The sequence below is a fragment of the Terrapene carolina genome, unplaced genomic scaffold (genome assembly GCF_002925995.2).
Source record: "Terrapene carolina triunguis isolate 2854851 unplaced genomic scaffold, T_m_triunguis-2.0 Scaffold26, whole genome shotgun sequence".
Taxonomy (NCBI): domain Eukaryota; kingdom Metazoa; phylum Chordata; order Testudines; family Emydidae; genus Terrapene; species Terrapene triunguis.
Genome location: NW_020664377.1, coordinates 628,572 through 645,305, shown reverse-complemented (window position 1 = coordinate 645,305; position 16,734 = coordinate 628,572). Strand labels below are relative to the sequence as shown.

The 16,734-nt window shown below is 44.1% G+C and overlaps 1 protein-coding gene across 1 annotated transcript in view; it reads right to left on the bottom strand.

Annotated features, from left to right (window-relative positions):
- The window catches only part of LOC112104198 (tetraspanin-7), a 38,605-nt gene extending 24,990 nt beyond the window's left edge, over window positions 1-13,615 (bottom strand). Inside the window, exons 1-5 of the mRNA XM_029911293.1 lie at window positions 13,471-13,615; window positions 11,995-12,215; window positions 10,224-10,298; window positions 3,118-3,213; window positions 496-651 (exon numbers count right to left, since the gene is read on the bottom strand). Of these exons, the coding sequence (XP_029767153.1) occupies window positions 496-651; window positions 3,118-3,213; window positions 10,224-10,298; window positions 11,995-12,215; window positions 13,471-13,615 (693 nt within the window). The remainder of the gene's footprint in view (window positions 1-495; window positions 652-3,117; window positions 3,214-10,223; window positions 10,299-11,994; window positions 12,216-13,470) is intronic.
- Between the last annotated feature and the right edge of the window lie 3,119 nt (window positions 13,616-16,734).

Here is a 16,734-nt window from a genome sequence, read left to right as displayed (position 1 = left end):
AGACGGGGCACAGCAAACATATCTCACTACCTCACAACGCTTCACGTCAATCATCCCTATTTTCTCTGTTTGGGCTGTTAGCATCCAACGCCTGAAATTTCTGACAGAAGACAAGATGGCGGGGAGGGAGTCAGTGAGAATGAGAACTGCTGATTGACATAAGTACCGAGGTCAGCTGCCTCACTTCTGTGTATTTAAACAGTCTTGCCAGCTTTGCCTCTGTGCAAGATGCTGTACCTGACCAAATGTGATGGGAATGAGAAGTGAGTTCACATCTCACTGGTCGGGTTTCTGTGTCTGCTTATTTCAGAAATGTCAGTTTAAGTGTTGGGTGGCAAGCAGTGGGCAATCTTATCCACTTCTCCATCCCCAGTTTCCACACTCTTCATATCGCTAGGCAGGAACCGCACTTCAATGACACCATATGTAGTAATGTGCGAACTAATTCATCGGATAGTTGCATCTCAGTTGCCTTTGGCACACAGTGGCCTGTACCTTCTGGTTTATTTTAGTGGCAGCAACGGTCATATTGCGCAGATCCTGGGGATTGCAGTCACTGGCGTTCATGCAGCAGCTTGGGGGAATACCGTGTTCAAAGAAGTAAGGGCTAGTGCTCCAGTTGGTGTAGTTCTGAATGCCACAGCATCTCAGCTACAAAGAAAGAGTAGATAATAAAAGAAGCCAGTGTTAAAACAAGCATAGGAATAGTTTCAGATCTTACCTTTCAGAGTGAGGTCAGACCAAGGCTACTCACTAAGACTTATTTTCCAAATAAGCCTGGGACTGATACTGCTCACACAGAAGTCAGTAGCTTAATTCCCACTTACTTCAGTGGGAGCCGGCTGGGGCTCTTTGCTTATACTGAAGAATGGAGTAACTGAACTACCGCCCAAAATAGGTAAGTTACCATCAGCAAGCACTACGATACTGGAGGATGGGAAGAAGGCCAACAGTGTACCTATCTTTTCAAAAAGGTGCTAAACATGATCCTGGGAAATCTAAATTGAAAAGCCTTCCCTTGGTAACAGGAAAAACAGCTGAGAAAAATGAGAGAGTTATTAAGCACATAGGGGGACCACAAATAGAGATAAAGCAGTACAGGTTTAAGAGGATGAATCAAGCCTCTCTAAGGCTAGGTCTACACTACCCGCCTGAATCGGTGGGTAGAAATCGACCTCTCGGGGATCGATTTATCGCGTCCCATCGGGACGCGACAATCGATCCCCGAATCGACGCTCTTACTCCACCAGCGAAGGTGGGAGTAAGCGCCATTGACGGGAAGCCGCAGAGGTCGATTTTGCCACCGTCCCTACAGCAGGGTAAGTCGGCTGCGATACGTCGAATTCAGCTACGCTATTCGCGTAGCTGAATTTGCGTATCTTAAATCGACCCCCCCCTGTAGTGAAGACGTAGCCTAACTCATAAGACTTCTTTAAAAGAGTTAACAAAATAGCAAATAAAAGCAGAACTGGTGGGTTTACACTTTCAAAATGCTTTTGTGAGGGTGGGAGGTGTGTCCTATTCTAGACTAAAAACCTGGCAAAGCCTGTCAAAGATGGGGAATAAATGGCAAATTCTCAGTGTGACAAGAGATTGTAAGTGGGGTGTCTCGTCTAGCCCCAAATATCTCAAGTGAGGGGGAAAAGCACCGTCCTTTTGGTAATCTTGTTCCACTGCCAAATTCTTCTTATAATTAAAGCCCCACTTCCATTTTTAAAACCTGCTGCATCTTTCCTCCACTACTGTTTATTCAGTCTTTGTTATGGAAGGACAATAACCTGTTTGAAAACATCTCGTGGAGCAACTGTAGGCAGTCACGTGTGTCCCTCACCCATCTTTTCTCCCAATGGAACATGCCCAGTTCTCTTAACCTTTCTTGACAGGTTTCATCTTCCAGGCCTTTCATTGTCTTTTGCAAAGAGAACTGCTATAGGTTATCAACTAAACAGGAAGCTAGATGACCAAATCCTGACTAATCATGTTCATATTTGTAAAGCTTTATAATGCTAGTGGCAGAGCCTCTTTAGAATAAGAACTGCTCACACTCTATGATCCTAACTAAACACCAAACAACTAAAGACTAGCACAGGGGTCGGCAACCTTTCAGAAGTGATGTGCCGAGTCTTCATTTATTCACTCTAATTTAAGGTTTTGCGTGCCAGTAACACATTTTAATGTTTTTAGAAGGTCTCTTTCTATAAGTCTGTAATATATAACTAAACTATTGTTGTATGTAAAGTAAATAAGGTTTTTAAAATGCTTAAGAAGCTTCATTTAAAATTAATTTAAAATGTGGAGCCCCCCGGACCGGTGGCCAGGACCCGGGCAGTGTGGGTGCCACTGAAAATCAGCTCGCGTGCCGCCTTCGGCACACGTGCCATAGGTTGCCTACCCCTGGACTAGCACAAGGGCTTGTCTGCATTATAAAACTTGCATTGGTTTAACTAAATAAATGTAAAATGAAGTTTCCATATTAAACTAGATCATCTTAAGTGTGATTTAGACCAGCTTAAATGAGTCCATATTAAGGGTTTGCCCCAGGATAACTATATTGATTTTAAATTGATTATGTCACAAGGCTATACGTTTTCTAATACTGACCAAGCCCAAGATTAGGGGTGAACTCAACTGGTTTTAAAAAGTAGCAGTTGTCAGAAGATGCCTGCTAGATGCCATGGCAATATAGTTTGTGAAATACTGTCTTCTGGTGGTGGTTCTTTCGTCCAGGATATTCACAGTACAGTGTCCCAAACAAGCACAGAGCACCCTTGGATAGACTGGCTATTCTGTAGCTAGTAAATACCAAAGATGCGATCGAGGCACCATTGAGGTCACCGGCAAAACTCTCACCCACTTGGAGCCAGCATTTCACCCCAGGTATTCAGAATCCTGTCTCTCCATTCTAGGTATTGAATCCTGGAACCAACACCTTGAAGGTCTAATCAGTAGCAGCTGTGGGTGTGGAAGGAATGCAGGCTGAAACCCCATGTAATCAGTTTAGCCCCTAAAATATAACTTACTAACACAGCTATTTGAGCCATTGGCAATTCATGTTTTGTGATCAAACAAGAATAGATTCTGTTTACATCTTTTTACAAATAGCTATTTTAAACTTACACTCTGTTGTACGTCATCCACTGCGAGGCTTCGCTCATCGTTGCCGTTGTAATTCTGGATAGCTTCAGTGTATGTCCTAAGGAAAGTGTCCTTGATCTAAGAGGAAAAAGCCAGAGAATGAGATATTTTATAAGTGACCAGCATATGGAATGGGCATTTTAACACACAAACTTTCAGTCTGAGTCTTTCCAAGAAATTTACCCATTTCCAACCTTAGCAGGATAGCCAAATCAGAGCGAGTATGTGTTCCTTTTGCCACTCTTTCTGGAGTGTATATTCAGAGTCTAAAAAGCTCTCCTTTAACATTCACATGTCCTTTTGATAGCATTTTAAGATTGCCACTTGCAACCATAGACTCTGAAATCTGCAACCATAGACTCTTTAAGTAGATCACCAAATGCTATATGTTTGAAAACAGCTGGGATGGATTGGGAACTGCCCTGTGACAATTTATGAATACTATATGTTAGTCTGGTTATTGGGATGTTTACTGTATGAATATATTAGTTTAGGTCAGTCAGACGGCTGACTTGAAAAACAAGCAGGAAGGAAAAGCACAGCTCAAGACAGCCACCTCTCATGAAACACTTGAGTTGTTAAGGGACAATGTCAAAGCTATTAGCTCTGATGATTTCATCTGTTTTGAGCCAACCTGCAAACAGGGGCACCATTTCAGAGGAGCAGAGGGGAGCTTCATACAGCAGCTCTGCTCCAGGTGAATATCCTAGCCCCAGGCAGAGCTGTTAACTGCCCTGCAGCCTGGGTGTGCAATGTGAGTTCAGAGAGGGGAGGTGCTGGTCTCAGCTGATGCCCTGGGGCAAGGAGTCAGTATTTTGTTTACAAACAGAGGCAGGGTGATTTTAAGATAAGAAAGGGCTGGTAATTAAATTAAGGATCTGGAAGTCCTTAGATGAGCCTGTAAAACAGGGATTCCTCTGGGAGAAGGGGGCGGGGGAAAAGGAAGGTGTTGAAGAGAGAACGCAGGGGACTCAGACAGCGTTCCTTCTAATTTTTTACGACCATGTGCGGAATGAATTTTGTTATGTGCACCAATATGGACGTGATGTGTGACACATCACCTTCATATTGGTGCACATAATAAAATTCATGTGGTGGGGGTGGGGCCGAGGGCTTTGGAGTGTGGGAGGGGGCTCAGGGCTGGAGCAGAGGGTTGAGGGGTGCGGGCTCTGGGGTGGGGCCGGGGATGAGGAGTTCGGGGTTTGGGAGGGGGCTCTGGGCTGAGGGTTGGGGTGTGGGAGGATGAGGGCTCTGGCTGGGGGTGTGGACTCTGGGGTGGGGCTGTGGATGAGGGACTCCCCTCAGCCCTCTCTCACTGCAGTAGCTTGGGCTGGGGAAGAGGCACCTCTCCCCGGCTGCGGCAGCTCCAGCGGGGCTGAGCCAGGTTGAGAGAGGGGCTCATCTCTCCAGCAGCTCCAGTGGGCCTGGGCCAGGCCAGGAGAGGGGCTCATCTCTCCGGCAGCTCCAGCGGGCCTGGGCCAGGCCAGTCCAAGAGAGGGGCGCCTCTCCCCCGGCTGTCGCATGTCCGGGGCAGGTTCATTCTGGGGCCGGTGGGGAGGGGCGCCTCTCCCCGCCGTGGCAGGTTCATGCTGGCAGAGAGGCATCGGGGCTTAATAGTCAGCTGTGCAGCTGCGCAACTTAGAGGGAACTTAGGACTCAGAAGTAATACAGCCAAGCCCTCTGAGCCAAAGTCACATCAGAAAAAAGGGAGATCTGAAGGGGAGAGGTGAAAAGAAGGGAAGGGATAGCAGTGGTACAGAGAAGTTCCCCCTCTACTCGTGGTACTTATGTGACCCCATCACCATAGTATCTGAGTGCCTTACAATGTCTAACCCATTTCTCCTCACAACCCCTCTGTGAGGTAGAGCAGTGCTGTTATCCCCATTGTATAGATGGGGCACTGAGACACACAGACTAAAGGCAAGATTTTTAAAGGTATTTAGGCACCTAGTGGGATTTTCAAAATCACCCAGAAGTTTAGGTTCTTTGTAAACCCCACTAGCTGCCTCGCTGCATCTTTGGGTGCCTAAACCCTTTGAAACTCTGTCCTAAGGCAGGGGCCTGAAGTCATACAGGGAGGAGTAGAACCCAGGTCTCTGAGGGTTGACAACCTATTCACTGGACCAGCCACTCTCTTTGCTGCATGCTGATAGCTGGGAGCAAAACCAAGGCGGCCAGTTCTCTGAGACTCCAGCAAACAGTCCCAGGCGATTGGGAAGGATGTCATGTTGACAGCATGAAAAGCAGCACAGAGGTCAGGAAGGATGAAGAGAGAGAATGAGAGTCAGATGAGAGGAGATCACTTAACCCCCGAAGGGTGGCAGGTTCTGCCACATGCTGGGCCGTAGAGCAACGGCTGCTGTGCAGTTTTATGTTTTAACTGAAAACCATTTTGTTTTGTCATTTTTTGTTCTGAGTTTGAGAAAAGGAAGAAATGAGAAAGTGTCATATAAATATCAGATATGATTATACATCAAACTCTTAGGGTTTCAGCTGTATTCAGGTCAATTCCAGAACAAAGAACAGTAATTGCATCCATAAAGTCGATGATTATTGTCATGATTTGTATTATCCATGATATTGTATTATTCAGTCTCTAGCCTCTGTTTGCCAGAAGCTGGGAATGGGTGACAGGAGATGGGTCACTCGATTATTACTTGTTCTGTTCATTCCGTCTGGGGCACCTGGCACTGGCCACTGTTGGAAGACAGAATACTGGGCTAGATGGATGATTGGTCTGACCCAGTATGACCGTTCTTATGTTCTTATTCACTGACACCATCTGTGTGCTGAGCACTGTTCAGAATATGCCAGAAAGTATAGTCCCTGAGCCAATGCGTATAAAATGTGTAGCCCTGGATAAGATAGCTCAGATATTTATGTATGAAATGTATAATTATTGAGCACGTGTTATTATATATGAGTGGAGATGCTGACAGCAATAGAAGTTTTACCTGATTAAGGACTGGAAGACTTGACCCTCCAACTTTTTTTCAAGAGAAAGAGTTGCCCAGAGCTCCTGTGCCTGTTTACTTTTCTTTCCTGCTTGCAGTGTCCTGATATACCTCAGAAGCCTCAATTTTTTTCTCAGCTTTAAAATGTGAAATTTTCCTGGTGTTTGGTTTTAAACATTCTTCTGTGAGAACTGCAACTCAAATCACTATAGTGTTGTTCTTCAGAGCCTTCTGGAAAGTAACTAGTCTTTGAACAGAAGTGAAAGCAGTGTTGCTGTCTCATGATTTTGTCATGAGTCTCATGATAATTATTGTTTTCCTTAAAGCCCCAGCTCCTTGAGTCAAGTGATGATTTCAGCCTTCATTCTCAAAGAAAAAGTATGTTTCTAGCCCTCGTGGCTATGGCGAAAGCTTCAAAATGTGACCCCAGTGCACTCTAAAGGCTCAAAAAGTGGAAGGCAAATTAAAAAAAACACACCAAATCTATTATTTTTACATAATCTCGCGATTATCATGATTTTTGCCAATCTCATATTTGGTGAGCCTGACTCATGATATTTAAACATTTGGGGTTAGCAATAATGTGAAAGTGACTTAAAAGTGCCAGTTTCACTCCTGTTTAAAGTCAGTTTCTAGTCTATTATTTGTAGTATGGTAACACCCCAAGAGCCCCATGTAGGTGCTGTATAAACTCATGGGACTTGCCCTAGTAGAATGTTTCCAAAAGTTAAATGATCTATTCCATGCTTAGTGAATAGCAAAAAGTAAGTAGCCTAAATGATATAGAGTAATCTAGATTTTTCTACAATTGTTTCCATTGTTGTAGTCAAGAGTAAGAATATACTTTAAAAGTTTAAACCTAACTAGTGTCCCTTAAGTGAATTAACACAAGATGTCAGAACATGTTAGTATTAGTGCTAATTGGGTCTAATATTTATTTAATTTTCTTTTTTATATAGAAATTAGTGTTCCTGTCAGTTAATTTCTAAGTTACTGTCCGCAAAAAACCCTAGAGTTTTCAGGTGCCTAAGTAGCCCCTGGAATCATGGTTAAAATTGCCCCCTCCTCCCCCCAAATCTGAAATGACGCCCCTGCCCACAAAACTGGGTTGGACCAGGAAGGATCAAAGCTTGGAACACAGAAGAACAAAAGAACTATAGCAGATTTTAAAAGGGACACACTCTTTTAAGCAGCATGGGGGGAGAGGGGGAGGAGAGTTGTTCAAAGAGAAGAGGAGGAAAATGCAAGGAGCTGCTGGAAGAAGCTAGGCTTACTTAGGTTATCATCAGAGGATGGGGAGACTTTAGGTAAGATGTATATGTGTCTACTCCTTGTTATTTTAAAATCCTTTTCCTCCAAAAGCCTTGTTCCTGCTGCTAAAATAAGCAATACTTTGCTTTAAGAAGGCTGATCGCTGTACACCACTGATCACCAACTCCCTAAAGGGAAGAACTGCAGGTGTTGAACATAGTTGATCTGCTTAGTAAGCATGGTTGATACACAGGTACTGTAGCCCAGGTCAGAGGCTAAGAGAGGGAGAATTGCAGAATTCCATCTGGGATAGGTAAAGGCACGAGGCCTGACACCTGCAGGGATGCATTCATAGAACCAGTGAGAGGACAGGGGTGCAGCCAGCTATGCAGCCATGACAAGATCACACTGTGAAAATGAGTTCATCTGCTAAACAGAGGAACGTGTCAAACAGCTGGAAGTGTGATGTGAAAAGCAAAAGCAAAAATGGAAGTGGAAATAGGGAGTGTACAGAGTATTAACTAGCTTTCAATTTTCTGGTTTATTTCCCCACATTCATTACATGTTTAGGTTTGCAAGGGGATACCCTGAGGAGTAAGGGCCCATGGTATGAAAACCTAAAGGAGCGATTTGTGTCAATGTACAGGAGGGAAGGTGAAGTATAACCTGCCAGTTCTCTATTAGATAAAAATAGCTAGAGAGAAGAGGAATTCCCCCTTCAATTTGCCTTTTGTGTGCCCGCAATATGAGGGAGGTGAGCTTTGTGCAGAAGTAGGGGGCATTAAAAGGCAATGCCAATCCCATTGCTTGGTAGCAGCACTGATTCATTGCGGCACTGGAGCTCTCTGGATAAGGAACTACTGCTCCCCAGGCTAGAGAAGCTCAGGAATGTCACAGAGGACACGTGAACTGGGAGGAAAGCAGAGCCTGGTGGCAGATTCAGGAGGTTGCATTATTGTGATCTTGACAAAAGATTGCCCATCCACAGGTAGAATGGTAATTCCCAGCAAAAAAAAGAACAGGTATTTCAAAATCAAATCGGTAACCATCTACAGCTGGTGAAGGTAGACACAAGAAACATACAGAGGGAAATATCACAGCCAAAAAGGACACTCTCTCAGCAGAACAGGGTACTAGAGGACCACATATGACAAAGGGAAAAGAGTCAGAGGGACAGAAGTTACTCCTGGGGGAATTCTGCGCCACTGCGCAAGCGCAGAATTAATGTCCCCCACAGATTCCCCCCCCCCCAGAATAATTGATTCTGACAATGTGTCGAAGGGAAGTTGTAATTATACCTTTCACCCACCAGGTGCTGATGTGGCACCAGAAGAGAAGGTGGCTGGCTCATGGGCTGGAGCAGCCAGCCATGGAGAGAAAGGGGACAGAGGCTGCTTTCCTCACAGCGCCCTGCCCACAGGGCCAGGTGAGGAGGCATGGGATATGGAGGGGGGGTCACACAGATTGGGGTTCAGAAGGGCTAGTGTGGGGGGACAGATTGGTGCCAGGGCACAGGAGCTAGTGGGGTGATAACATTGAGTCTAGGGATTCAAATAATGTTTAAAAAAAGTAAATGTTTAAACTATTAAAATTGTACCGATTAAACGTTTAACCGTTAGGCTTCACTGCCGCCCTGTGCGCCCGGGATCCCAGCTACTGCCCCGCCCCCGGGATCCCGGCTGCTGGCCCCGTGCCAGGGACTCCGCTCGCTGCCAGCTCTGTGCCAGGGGCTCTGCTGCCGCCCCACGCAGACCTGAGGGCGTGGGGCTGGCAGCCAGGATCCCAGGAGTGTGGGGGCGGGGTTGGGTAGGGTGCCAGACCCAACAACCCTCCAGGTTCACTCCCAGGCTCCTTCCCAACAATTATTTCCCTCTCCCTCAGCTCCACCATTATCCCCGACTCCCCCAAGCCTTTGCACTGCTTCTGAGGGGTGCAGGAAATATGTTTGTGTACTGTAGTTTAAATGAATTATTACTCAAAGTTCTGTATTAATATGCCTAGTAAGGAATCTATTTGTCAAAAAAAATTTCCTGGATCTTTTTTGCTGTCTGCATTGTTACGGACATATTTGCTGACATGAAACTGGTGTGATTATAGTGTGTTATTTTGACAATAAAATATGCAGAATTTTGCAGAATTTTAAAATATTGTGCACAGAATATTATTTTTTTTTTGGTGCAGAATTTTTATTTTTTTGGCTCAGAATTCCCCTAGGAGTAAGAAGTGAGGAAGAGATACTACAAAGTTACTGTCCTGGTTCAGTTTAAAAGACGTATAAAATCCTGGGCTTAAAACAAAGGGTTCCAGATAAAATGGACAAAGTAACACTGCTACTACAAATTCAAACTGTATTGTTCTCACAAGGCATCTTTCTAACCCAGTTTCCTATCTCTAGCTATTTCTAGCCTCACTCTACTCTCAGGACAGTGGCACACTGAAAAAAAAATAAATACGATTCACACAACATCAAGGAAACTAGTTTGGTTTGGCTTTGCAGTCTCGGAAATCCTCTCTGTATTACACAACCAAATGCCTCCCTGAGTGAAGTAGCTGTGTCTAAGAAAAGTATTTAACCTATTTTGCAGTCCTCAGCATATGTAACAGGGTAAAGAAGATCTTACATGATGGACATATAAAGAAAGATAGCTCCAGAGTAAATATCAGACAGCTAAGACTCAAAGCTTTGGCTAAATCCCTTCATTTGGAATCATATCAGTGTTTAGAGGGCTGCACGCATTACTGCCGAAAAATAGCTACATCACTCATGATGCATATGGAATTGCTGAAGTCAACAACCAATATATTGTACATGTTCTGAGAGGCTTCAGCAAATCCTGCTCAGAGAGGCACTGCCATTTATAACCTAAATTCATTTCCACTCACCTCATGGCGAAATACAAATCCTGAAATGCCAGCCACTAGCTCCGCCAGAAACACCAGGGACAAGAACATGGCATACTGAAAGCAAAGAAACAAGACAAAATGCAAGTCAGAGTGTGGGGCAGAGTTGTGTCTGAACCTTTTAGTTCTTTATGCAAACAATTCCGATTAAGCTTCTGCCTCCAGATTTCCTCTAAAGACAGGAAAAAAAGAATGTATTTAGAGAGCGAAATATAGGACACCTTGCATGTGGTGTAACTACTAATAACTGCAGGACACTCTCCCCATTATTAGGTTGTTTGATGTGCATAAAATGACATTTCTTGACAGTCGCATATTTTATATATTTTATTGAAACATACATTCACACTGCAGAGAGGTGGTTCCCATGTTGTTAAGGCCCTGATCTTGCAAGGAGATGAATGCAGGCAGACTCTTTGTATTTGTGTGGAACTCCAGTGAAGTCAACAGGACTCTGCAAAGGTACCAGGGTTCACTTGCATACATTTCACTGCAGGATTGGGGCCTATGGCCTGATTCAGTAAGGTACATAAGTGCATGAGTAGTCCCATTGACTTCATTGGCAATAATCATATGTACAAAGTGAATCAGGGCTGAAGTCTGGATTTAGAACCAAACTTTACCAAAGTGAGGGAGCAGAAGAGAGGTTTCAGTTTAGGTCTGATTTTTTTCTACACATGAATAAATAACTGAGAAGACAAACAATGCTAATCAGGCTGTTCTAACAGGAAATTGCATTTTAATCTTCCGAAAATCTCATCCCAATTGTCATGCAGAAAAGTTTGAAAAGTTGTTCAATGCTTGGGGTGGGAGGAGGAAGAAGGGAGAACTATTTTTAATGGAGGGCAAAGCAGCTAGGACTTTGCTAGGTCCTACAAACAATGCAGAACTCAAATATTTGCCTGTTTTCTTTTGAGGGGAGAAAGATGGTTTAAAAACTTTTATACAGGTGTTCAAAATAAAGCTTCATGTTCAGAACGGCGAATGCCACAGTTAGCTCTGACAGTCAGAGGACGTACCTTTAGGGGAAAATACTGTAGTAGAAGACACCATCCTGTTATTCCCCCTGCCCCAATTCACTTTCACCACATATTAACCTGACCATTACTATTCCCCGCCCCTCAAATTGCCACATATTATATTTTGTCCCTGAATGCTCTTATATAGGCTTAATGTTTAACTCGCCTGTGCAATTTTTCCCTCCACCTACAGTTTCCTTACATTTTGAGATGCATTGGAAAGCTTATCGGAGTGAGGAAATCCCTGTGCTGCTTTTGAAATGTGGACGGACATACTGCTGGGAGTTTACTTTTCTGGTGTCTACCTATTTTTATAGAGGTGAATACAGGATGCCAGAAATGAAAAGTTAGTGTGCATTAGACTAAACGCTACCATCGAGGTATTCCCTACATTCCATGTTGTATTATTAAGAAGCACCCCAGGAAAAATCTGTTTCAAATTAGCTACAGAGCTGTGCCATTTTTGATGTTAATAAGTCTGTTATGATACATCTGATTCACTGGTAGCACTATTGCCATCACAGAGTCCTATATACTGCACAGAAGTCAGTGTGATTCATTGACTGGTTTCAGTGAAGAGAATTTTTTAAGCATGAGAGACACTTAGTGAACATTGAGGTAATTACAACCTTTGTTTGCCTCTGTTACAGTTAACATCTGTTTAAGCTTAATAAAAGTACATTGAATAAGCAATTTCCACATATGCCACATGACAGTTCTTTTGATTTACTTACCAGTTTCAGCATCCATGGGCTGCCACGACAAGTGGCAAAACAGCCAAACAGGCCAAAGACAATAATTGTGGTACCAGTCCCAATAAGCACATAGGGGGCATTGGTAGAGTTTTCAGCGATGAGAGAGATATATGTGCCTAAAGTGAGCTTCCCCCAGACTCCAACAGCAAGAAGAATAACGCCTGTGATCTGGAAAACAAGAGGAGAAATAGAGTCAGAACCTATCGTAAAAAACACCTAGGATCAGTGCATGGCAATTTTGAACTGGCTGACTTTCCTTGTTGTCAAATCAGAATGGCTGGGCAAGTCAAACGACTTCTACTGGTTCCACAGGGACCGACACTGACAATTATTTTTTAGTATCTGGACATGTTCCATTAAGCCACCATTGCAAGTCAAAGAACTAAGCACTATCATGCTGACCATTGTCACAAGCAAAGAATACATCACGTCTACAAGGCCTTAGGTCGAAAGCTCGGTCATTCGAAATTTACAATATATTCCAAAACGTGCCTGAAGGAGAAGGTGAAACACCACTGCCACCAGAAATCAGCAAAAACCATTTCTACTGAACGTACTATATGCTTTGTGTACAAAGTTCCTTGAACAACTGAAATCTGCTATTTTTCGCCTAACTATGCGGATATGCACCTTTTGATATTAGTTTCCCCAGCCTCAGAGACATGATGTCACTTTAGAGGAAGTGTTGAGGGGTTAGGGAGAAGAAAATCAGGTAATCTCGCCTATTCAAGCTTTGCCACTGTGCTCTATGTTAGATGAACTAAACAGTTTGACAGCAATCGAACACACAACTCTTCACCCACCACCTGCATTTGGAAACCTCCCACCCATCATGATCTTGATATAGTTTCAGAATCACCACATTATATAATATTTCTGATACTGAAATGGATGCTAGAAGCAGGAGGCAGATATTGCATGTTCTCTGCTGACATCTAGTGGACAGTAAGGAAAATTAATGGCTTTCCACACCCTTCCCCCTCAACATCAACACACAGTTTTTCTTTCTGAGTGGACTAAACCGAATCTCAAACACGTAAGGCAATGAGTTTGTTTTATAAATAAGGCAAACAGCATTTTTTTAGAACACCAGGAAAAAAGGCATTAAACCAGACACATCTATTATCTGCATTTTACATGAATCACTCAAATATTAAGCTTAACGCGAACATATAATGTACATCAGGACTGAAATCACAATGCTTGAAGTCTGCATGTGTGTCATCAGCTTAACTGTGTGGCCCAAAGGCAGACTGTGAGAACCTGCCATGTGGGCTTTAGCTCTACAAACCCTTTCTCTAGATCTACCAGAGTTACCCTAGCATTCCCTAAACCACTCTGTGAGGATCCAAGCCTTTCAGCTATCGCCACTCTAGACGTCATCTGGACTGGAAAAGTTAGCACAAAGCCTGGGGCAGATATTAAGAAAGTTCTGGAATCAGGTTCTCCCTCTACCCCCTTCAGTGTTCTCTCTCTCAGAAGATTTGTTAGGTTTCTCTGGCATTTGCTTAGAAGCTTTTAGGCCAGCACAGTCGTGCAGTATTTCCCCAAAGAAACCTCCATTCATTTTTTTTGCTGCACCAAAAACCAAGTCAGCCATTTTGAGAGAGATCCCTCCCCACTACCATGTGACAGGGGCAATATTGAAGGGAAAAGGGAGGCAGCTTCTTGACGTGTCACTTAGGCTGATTCAAAGCAGACCACCTAGGGCACATTATTCTCATTTCCTGTCCCAGTCGTTTTGCTAGTCCTACTACAGTGCAGCAGCAGGACAAAGAAGTGTTCTTTGGTTCTACCTGCAGCTGAGGAAGCAAAGATGTGTGCAATCCAGATACAGCACTTCCTGTCCTGGAGGTGGAGCTATGCTGGGTGAAGCTGTTCAGTAATAAGGAGCACATCTGGGGAACGTCAGTGGGAAGGACTGTACAAACTGGGTGGAGGGTAAATGGAAAGGAAAAGAATAGAAGGTGGAGAAGAGACAATAAAGGGTGATGAGGAGGAAAGACCACAGGAGACAACAAAAATAAAACAGAAACAAAAATAAGAAGGATGAAAGGCGGCGGCAGAGATAAACAAACAAACACACAAACCATCCTGGGCACCTCTGGTATGTCACAGAGCAATCCCATTCAAATCCCCCTCCTCTCGGCATCTCTCCTTCCACTCCCTTCCTGTTACCCAGTGTTCCACAAACATTTGACAACCAAGCCCTTTTAGGAAAATGAAAACAATGGTGCTTCCCCACCCCACACTTTGCCATATGCTATTAAAGACCTACCCATCTTAATGTAAACATCTCCTATGCCCCTTCCTCTCTCCAGCAGCTATGCCTTTGCACTCCCGCACACTCTGGGAAACAAACACCTCCTCTCCTGTCTTACACGTTTTGAGCAAGGCAATTGTTAGCAATGTTGACATTGAAAGTATCCTCATGGACATCCAACTCAGCACCCACTGAAATTACCGAGGCAGTTCACACCTCACAGCTTTTGCCTATGCCTCACATGTTTGGAAACACTGTCTCTGCCCATCCAGAGAGATTCCATGTGCTCGTGCCTGTATCTGGGCTCTGCTGCTGGTTCCCACTAGGTGTTTAAGCACGCTCCACGCACCTTTATGCATAAGGATACCTTTTGTTATAGCCGCCCTTGCTCCCCCTCAATCTACCTCACTAAATAACCCAACCCTCTCCTTTACACGCCACCAACCCGACTCAATCATTCGATGGAAGCTGGGCTTGGCAGAATCAACTGCTGCAAGCACACAGCGTACAGGGACAACAGGTACTGGCTAAATCACAGGCATGTAACATTTGCAAGATTGTAAACTGTGAGGGGAAAGCCTGTCTTTGTATGTGTTGGAACAGCACCTAGCACAAATGCACCCCAGCTCCTGACTAGGGCCTCTAGTTGCTACTAGAATATAAATATGAAATAATTATATGACTTTCAAACTTCTGCTGCAAAAAAATCCACAGGCATTAGTCATTCAGAAGAATCTCTGTAGCTGCCTTTTGCTTACAATGGCCCCTGGTTGCCTTGGACACATGGGTCTTTGCCATTATTAATTTGCTTCATAGAAACTCCTCCAATCTGCTTCTGCACTGGAGCTCATCAGTGTCAAGGAGACACATCAATCTCCTCTGGTTTTCTTGACCCCCCCCACCCTAATCTCTCTTCTGAGCTGCACCAGGGGTTTTGAAATGTCTCTTATCCCTTTCAAAGACAGATATCAGCAGAGATGTACCCTCTCCTGCCCACTCTGAAGATAAAAGCACACTTCTGTTTTTCACATGGCTCTTTAAAAAAGTATTGATTATATAATCTTGTACCAGATCAATCGACAATTTAACGTCAAACAATTACCATCTGGCGGTGTAAATTACTGCAGACGACTAATATCAATTTAAGTTTCTCCCCCTCCCTATTTTTCCACCCATATCTATGGAAGGAAAAATCTCCCCCCCCCCCCCCCCCCATTTGTCCTCCCCTAGCACAGGTTTTTTCCAATCGGCTCAGATTAAGAAGTTAAAAGCCAGAGAAGGGTTGGGGAGCATGGAAACCGAAAGAAAGGTCTCTACCATCCAGCTAGGCAATGGGACTGTCCTTGCTCCCACTGATGTCAATGGGAGTGTTGCCATTGTCCGTAAGAGGAGCAGGATTGGGCCTCCCTGCCAAGGATGCTTCCTGTTTGAGAGAGACCACGAGACTTATAATACATAGAAGTTTTAACTATTCAGCTATTTGAAGACAATTACACCTCTACCCTGATATAACACGACCTGCTATAACACGAATTCGGATATAACGCGGTAAAGCAGTGCTCCAGAGGGGGCGGGGCTGCGCACTCCGGCGGATCAAAGCAAGTTCGATATAACGGGGTTTCACCTATAACGCGGTAAGATTTTTTGGCTCCCGAGGACAGCGTTATATCGGGGTAGAGGTGTACCAGCCCTCTAGTACTGCTTGTTTATAGAGCTTAGTCTGTTTATACTTTAGGGAGGCGTGCTACATTAGGGCTTACTACATTACAGTATATTCAGAGTTAGGAACGAAAGACCCATGACGACTACTAATGCTTTGTTCTGCTTATTACTTATTAGTAAAACGTTGCTTGACATGGGTTTCAAAAACACACCCCAGAACTGGAAGGGAGACACAGAATCCCTACAAACCACCATTATCAATTTCACACTGAGAGGGAAAGAGTGAAGGACGTTCTACACCAATGTGCCCATGGTATATCAGGAGTTTCAGCTCTAGGAGCAAATTATAAACTATGAAGGGCAAAAGAAGGAAGCTCTCTCTGCAGATACTTCAATGATCAATATTCAATTGAATATGAGCATCGTCCTGCCATGCGGGCAGGGGACTGGACTCAATGACCTCTCGAGGTCCCTTCCAGTCCTAGAATCTATGAATCTATGAAAGTATGACCGACTCCTAATTCTACCCACAAGCAATCTCAAGATTTAGTTTTATTTCTAGCCCTCTGTACTAGTTTGTAACGTTCCATCCTGTAATTAGGTCCAAATGTCTTTTTTTGGGGGGGTGGGTGGGGGAGAAAGGGGTATGCGGGAGGATCAGGACATTGCTGAGCTTTCTGGCTTGAAATGCAACAATGCTGATGGACCTTGCTATTGGTTGTAATTGTGCATGCAGGGTGTCTGGACTCTCAATCTTCATTCTGTTTACACACTGCACTTAGCCAGGCAGATGT